General features: G+C 30.8%; 1 protein-coding gene across 1 annotated transcript in view; it reads right to left on the bottom strand.

Moving 5' to 3' along the window:
* Positions 1-4,527: 4,527 nt before the first annotated feature.
* Positions 4,528-8,079, bottom strand: part of LOC139520884 (growth hormone secretagogue receptor type 1-like) — a 31,215-nt gene continuing 27,663 nt past the window's right edge. Inside the window, exon 2 of the mRNA XM_071313905.1 lies at positions 4,528-5,369. Within this exon, the coding sequence (XP_071170006.1) occupies positions 4,582-5,369 (788 nt within the window). The 3' untranslated portion in view covers positions 4,528-4,581. The remainder of the gene's footprint in view (positions 5,370-8,079) is intronic.

Below are 8,079 nucleotides of genomic sequence, written 5' to 3'. Positions count from 1 at the left end.
TGAACCTGGGTTTATGGCTAGCCAAACGTCCTGCTTTTATGTTAAAGTTAAAAAAAATACCGCTAAAATGACAGCATAACGTGGCAGGAATCAAGTACAAGTAAACGCAAAACACTAAGGATAGAGACATACACTAATACATAGCATATAAGTACATCACAACATGTAAACCACAGAATAATAACGGGCACCTCCGTAATATTAACCATCTGATTTATGACTAAAGTAGCAATAAACAGTTAGGAACAAATACTAAAATTTGCCATTATGAATTTTACCATTCCCTTTTCATTGCTTCCTTGCAATATGAAGCTTACTGTTTGTGTCATATATATGGGCATATGTATGTAATAAGAATCTTCCATAGATTTTATATCCAGTATATAAAATGGTAAAATATAATTCTTTTTGGTGTATCCATGGCAACAATCTGCATTTATTTGTTATAAAATATTGCAAAAAAGGGGGGAAAGATGTCACATATTTCCCCAAAATTTTGCTAAAAGTAGATTTTCAATCGCTTGAAGTAATACTTTTCTAGAACTGTGTACATATATCATTCAGCAAATCCAATGAAAATCATATGTCTTTCATCTCATTTTATTTTGTAAAATTGCGTCAAAAACTTCGTGTAGAAAAAGAGTGTTTGTAAACAGTACATTAATTTCTGGACCGATGACTGATCAGCTATAAAAATACGGGTTGTCAAACAGACAACAGCCCATAAAACATATAAAGAAAATCTTGCTGCTCTTATGAACCATCTTTGAAGGCTAAATTAGCACTCATCTGTCTAAACATAAATTTTATTACACAATAACTTTCCTATTTGAAAAATCCACAGGGGCCAAAATGCGAAACTAAACTCAGGAGCCTGTAATTCAGTGGTTGTCGTTTGTTTATGTGTTACATATTTGTTTTTCGTTCATTGTCTTACATAAATAAGGCCGTTAATTTCTCGTTTGAATTGATTTACATTGTCTTACCGGGGCCTATTATAGCTGACTATGCGGTATGGGCTTTGCTCATTGTTGAAGGCCGTACGGTGACCTATAGTTGTTAATGTCTGTGTCATCTTGGTCTTTTGTGGATAGTTGTCTCATTGGCAATCATACCACATCTTCTTTTTTATATCCTAGCTGTGTATTGCTACCTAAATGATAAAAAAAAACAATCGTGACAGACTACGAACCACAGGCACGGACTTACTGGCTATTTGTGTCACCAGTTGTCACGTTTCATGTTCCAAGTCACGTAACTTACTACGGGTTATGGTGTTTGAATAATATCGCGGAAGATATCAATAACCGAACCGTCAATGTGACCGCAAGCTTAAAACTTGAGCTCTGTATTAATCAACATTTGAAGACTTCCATTCCATTTTAATCATTTACAAGCCAACAAATCCACCGTCGATTGTCTCGTTCAAATGTATTGTAAATCCTTCATTAAGATTAAATTATACAATAAGCACAACTGGGCAATGTTCATAGTATAAACATTAAAAGAAGAAAATGTCATACGTACAATGTCCAAACGATCGTATATATTACGTCTCTTTCAATATATTAGAAAAATAAATATTATTTTGTCTTCGGGTATTCTAGATATTTTGACTGCTAAGATGTACGCAATGTGTACATAAATATTTTTGTTTTCGTTGTCAATGTCTATAATAAAAGTATCGAACTTCAATTAATTGTTCAAAATATGTATGATTCTTTTGTTTGGTGTTGGTGGTGACTATTTGTTGGTGTAAACATGTTGTTAATTGTTGACGGTTAATGTTATTTAGTTGTGAAAGTTTGTTGATATGGTTGTAAGTTGTAAATTTTTATAACTGATTTTTGGTGGTTGTCGAGGTTTTCTGTTGAAAGTTAGTTTTGTTTGGTATGATTGATTATTAGTGGATGGATTTGGTATTAGTTGGTGATTAGTATGATTGTTTATTGTTGTATGATATGTTGGTATATTGATTGGTGATGTGTCGATTGTTTGTTATTTTTGTTGACTGGTTATACTTTGTTTGTATGTTGGTTGTTCGTGGTTGGTTAGGTTATTTGGTTGTTTGTTGGTGTAAAGTGTGGTTGTTTGTTAAATTATTTACTGATGGTTGTATAATTTGTATTGTTTGTTTGTTAATGACTGTAATGATTTTGTATGGGGTTTGTATGGTATTTTGTTTGTTATTGGTCATTGTTAACATGGATGGTGTGATTGTTTGTTGATATCTTAATTTCTTTTTTGGTGGTTTGTTTAATTCTTAATTTGAGGTTGGTATTATTTTTCGCATATCGTTGGTTAACGTATAATTGTTGATTGTTAGTAGTTTGTTGTAGGTTGGTTTGGTTGCTTATCAATTGTTCGTAGGTTTGTTATTTTAATAGTTGTTGAGATCTATAATTCTAACAGCGAAAATATCCATATTAGGCTGTTGATGATTGTGACATTCATTGTGATAATTCCAATGCCGGCTGTTGACACATGAGAAATTCACTGTTGAAACTACAATACGGTTCTGTTGATTCAGCATAATACAATCGACTTATATCGTGAAAAATTCTCCAGCAGGCTATTGAAACATGCAACATTCAATGTTTACTGTTTTGACCGATGTGAATTTTACTGAAAAAGCTTTAATGTTAACGACTATTTGCACAATTCAAAGATGTGACTGCTATGCATCTTACCTTTACATTTAATTATATTGTTGACTAACATATTTACAAATAAGTGATTTCTATAATTGAAATCTAATTATGCAATATTTCTACACTGAACTCTAGGTTTGCAGTATTATTATTTTGTTGTTGGAACACCATGGTTCATGATTTTTTGGAGGGGTGGGCGCTCACAAACATGTTTTTATTGCGCCACATTCCTTATCTGCACGTCCGAAGTCAAGAGCTGTAACCTAGTGTTAGTTGTTGGTTGTTGTCTGCTATACTTGTTTATTGTTAATCATGTATAGCAAAAATCAGACCGCTGATTGTCCTGATTCAATTGGTTCAATTTGTCCCAATATGTCATTTTTTATAGCTTAAACTATGGGTCGGGTTTGTGCGTACTGAGACCTATAGTTTTTAACATACCCGTCCTTTGTCATTAGTGAAAGTTATTACTTTTGTTTCATTAGCAATCTACCATGTACATCTCTATGTTTTACATATATACGTCAGGTCAGTCGTTAGTGATGTAAATCAGTATATATTAAATCCTTTGTCTGGATTTCCGGAAATGAGACGAAGAATCATAAAATAGAAAATGTAATTTGCCAAAGAGACAATAACCCGACCAAAAAGCCACCAATAGGTCTTCAATTAAAAAAGACAAAAGGTATATGAGTCAGGCACTCAATGTTGTATTAGAAAATATTTGTCATTTGGTTGAAGAAAACAAACGTTAGTTAATATGTCAAAAACTGAGACAATGTGTTCCCATTTAATGGCCAACAAATAAATGAAAGTCACTTTGAAAAAGTCCTTGATTTTTTGTTGATGTCCCTCTTCCTTGGTATGATCAAAATTACATATAAACAAACAGTTATTTCTTCTTGATCTTTATTGAAAAGAATCAAGAAATACTTAAATCATAATGCACGAATTCTATTTTACAATGCATATATTCTTCCACATTTGGATTACAGTTGTTCAGTATGGTTAAACTGTAACAGGTCTTTAGTTGACAGATTACTAAAATTGCACAAAAAAGGCATCTAGAATCATTTAAATGAAGACGATATTCGTTAACTATCTATTGAAATATTTAAGGATTAAATATTTATCCAATCTAATTATGCCTTTAATTAGTAAACAATGGTACATTACTCGACTTTCATCATCAGATAATTTTATTGTTCCTAAATCAAAAACAAAATTATCCAAATCAAGTTTTTCAAGTCATTATATTTTTAAAAGTGTAAAAATTGAGAAAATTAAGCTACGATGTATACTATAGGTGGATTTTTGTTGTTGTTTATATATTGTTGTTTATCTACAACTGTATTTGGTTATATGTGTGTAGTAGTAGATTCATTATGTTTTATTCATATAGTTGAGTCTTATTGAACATTGGTTTAATCCAAATAAGTTACTCTCTTTAAATAAAAATATTATAATTATTATTATTATTATTACTAATGCAGCAAGCAATTTTCGCACCAGGATGCGAGTTCATCTGGCCCCGAACGATAAAAGGCTACTAGTTCAACGAAATGGACACCACACTCAACTCAAAAACATGCAAGTGAACCAATATTATGAAAATATACATGACTAAAAAAGGCTAAAATTCCTGATTTGATATCTTCAATGTCTTTGAATAAAAGTCAAATTTGCAAAAGTAATATCAAAAGATAGCAAACACACGATACAAATTACATAAAATAACCCAATCGTCAACAGTGCACAAATGTATAAGAATATGTAAAGCTCCAAATCGTCTGAGTCTATTAAGGTGCGAAGAAATAAAACATATACTATAGTAAAGGTTTATATTGCTATCTACAAACCTAAAATAACAAAATATATATAATACATAGTACAAAAGAGTAAGTGTATGACGTCATTGAGCGTTTTTTTTTTAATGAAATTCTGTTTCTTTTATTGAAGTTTTGACAAAACTATATCTAATAGCTGTTCTTCCACCACTGCTTGTCAACGAAAGCTGACGTTTTTGGCGTTTGTTTGAAAACAAAAGTTTAGCAAAGGCTTTCCTAAACTTGATAGAAAAAACGTTGTATATTATAGGATTCACTGCACTGTTCGTGTACTGCAACACCCGGGCGATCCAAATAATGTTATAATAACCTTCGAAACCGAGAGATACAATAGTACGAGGATCGCCGAATACTAGCCATAATATAACTATGCGCATGGGCAGAACCAACAAAAAGAAAAGAATGACTATCATCAACAGCATAACAACTAGCTGTTGTCTTGATTTCATTGAGTTTTGTTTCGATACATTTGTCACATTTTCGATTTTCTTCGATTCTGTAATCACTGTGTATATTGTCCTTGAATAAACAAAGGCTAAAATAAAGCACGGAATGACAAAGAAAACAACAAAACTAACAACGATAAATATTCGTTGCCAAACTTCAGAAATATGTGTCCGACAAACAGTCACCTCAGTGTTATCGTTTGTGAATTTTGCGGTTTCGGTGTGTGACATGAATATGAATGGCATAGCTGAAATTCCCGCCAAAATCCATGCAGACGCCATCATCATAAAGGCGCGACTTCGACTGCATGTAGAATAACTTTCCAAAGGATAACACACTGCAAAATATCGACCATAGCTTATCCCAAGCATGATAAGAATAGACGCATGTGTCACCAGAATCTCAAGGAATGGTATCATTTGACCTGAAATAACACACAAAACACATTTTGTAATGACATGTTATTACAACAGAGAGCAAAATGATAAAAACAAACTACCAATTTCATTACCAATTAGAATAATGTATGAATTATTGTATGTGTTTTTAATTAAGATCAAAATTTATTTTAGTGGACCAACTAAACTGGTATTGTCTGCCCTTTCGTCGGGCTGTTGTCTCGTTGACACATTCCCCATTTTCATTCGCAATTTTATGGTAGTACATTATAGATTAAAGTTTCGAATTACACGAACAATATACACTTTGATAACTTTAAGGTAAAACATGTTAGAAAAAAAATATTTTTTTACCAAAAGAGTTCAATGACTCTTCAAACAAAACAAATTTATTCGTTGTCTTAATAAAATATGCATGAACTTTTGTATGCTTTATCCACTACTCAACAGCAATTTAACGTTTTATCTGAAATAGAAATCTGATAGAATAATAACTAATAGCATCACAGCGGAATTAAAGCAAACCAAAATCTCCTCACAATTACTTTTAATATAATTAACATTTGAGAATGACTTTCGAATCAGAAAATTCCGGCGACTAAATATCAAATATCAGTTTAAAGCGGATTTAATTTTACTTTCAATTAAACTCCTTCCATGCAAGATGTATGTTTAATATTATCAGTATATCGGCCTATAATGCATTATTTATAGTTAAACTAATCTTATATAACACTATGCATCTTTATTTATTGCGTTCAAAGCACCTTTTCTCGATTCATTTCATGAATCAAATGTTTTAAAGGTTGCATTTCTGTAAATATTGACAATACAATTTCCCATAGGAACTCCTTTTACGGCTAAAACTGTACCACTTTTACTATGAAGTTTTAAAAAAAATCTTATCCTAGAATTGAAAGTTCATATGCACCACAATTTTTTTCAAAGGTCAAAATATAGGGCTGTGCGGCATATTTTCAACGTTTATATGCCCTAACTTCTCAGAGTTTAAACTTACACTAATTTTCTTAACTACCCCTACCTCGAATGAAAGGTTACCACAGATTTCAATGTAAACAATATGCACGTGTTTATTTACTGGTAACATTCCCAAGTTCTGTCTCTGCGATATGGAACACAGAGAGCATAACTGGGAACCAGTATGTAAACAAAATGAATTTTCTATGAATATTCAATTACTCCCCAAAAGAGGCGTGTTTTGAGAAACAGCTATATTTACAAAGTGCAACCTAAATAGAGTGATAAAAACAAATATAGAATACCAGAATCAGCAGGAATTGGTAAATGATTGCAACGGAATAAAACAAAGGAAAACTTGCTTGGTGCTACAGTATTCTAAATATACTTTATATGCTCTGAAAGAAATATTTCATATTACAAATTTTGTGTAAAAATGAATGGTGTTATACGGATAATTATCAATTCTTTTCTTGTTAAGTTGAATGAACAATTACATTCCAAAATTGCTAAGAGTAGAAAAACACTTAGTTAGTTTTTACGAAAAATAAACGAAAATACAAGAAACGACTTTGTAATGTATTTATCTGTACTTTCTAAATAATATATAACCAAACCATCAGACAATAATATATGACCAAACCATCAGACAATAATATATGACCAAACCATCAAATAATAATATATGACCAAACCATCAAACAATAATATATGACCAAACCATCAAACAATAATATATGACCAAACGATCAAACAATAATATAATATATGACCAAACCATCAAACAATAATATATGACCAAACCATCAAACAATAATATATGACCAAACCATCAAATAATAATAAATGACCAAACCATCAAACAATAATATATGACCAAACCATCAAACAATTATATATGACCAAACCATCAAACAATAATATATGACCAAACCATCAAACAATAATATATGACCAAACAATCAAACAATAATATATGACCAAACCATCAAACAATTATATATATGACCAAACCATCAAACAATAATATATGACCAAACGATCAAACAATAATATATGACCAAACGATCAAACAATAATATATGACCAAACATCAAACAATTATATATATGACCAAACCATCAAACAATTATATATGACCAAACCATCAAACAATAATATATGACCAAACCATCAAACAATAATATATGACCAAACCATCAAACAATAATATATGACCAAACCATCAAACAATAATATATGACCAAACCATCAAACAATAATATATGACCAAACCATCAAACAATAATATATGACCAAACCATCAAACAATAATATATGACCAAACCATCAAATAATAATAAATGACCAAACCATCAAACAATAATATATGACCAAACCATCGAACAATTATATATGACCAAACCATCAAACAATAATATATGACCAAACCATCAAACAATAATATATGACCAAACAATCAAACAATAATATATGACCAAACCATCAAACAATTATATATATGACCAAACCATCAAACAATAATATATGACCAAACGATCAAACAATAATATATGACCAAAACGATCAAACAATAATATATGACCAAACCATCAAACAATTATATATATGACCAAACCATCAAACAATTATATATGACCAAACCATCAAACAATAATATATGACCAAACCATCAAACAATAATATATGACCAAACCATCAAACAATAATATATGACCAAACCATCAAACAATAATATATGACCAAACCATCAAACAA

This window comes from Mytilus edulis, chromosome 4 (assembly GCF_963676685.1).
Source record: "Mytilus edulis chromosome 4, xbMytEdul2.2, whole genome shotgun sequence".
In the NCBI taxonomy this organism is placed as follows: Eukaryota; Metazoa; Mollusca; class Bivalvia; order Mytilida; family Mytilidae; genus Mytilus; species Mytilus edulis.
Note: the sequence above shows the minus strand (reverse complement) of the source record. Positions and strands in the feature narration are given on the sequence as shown.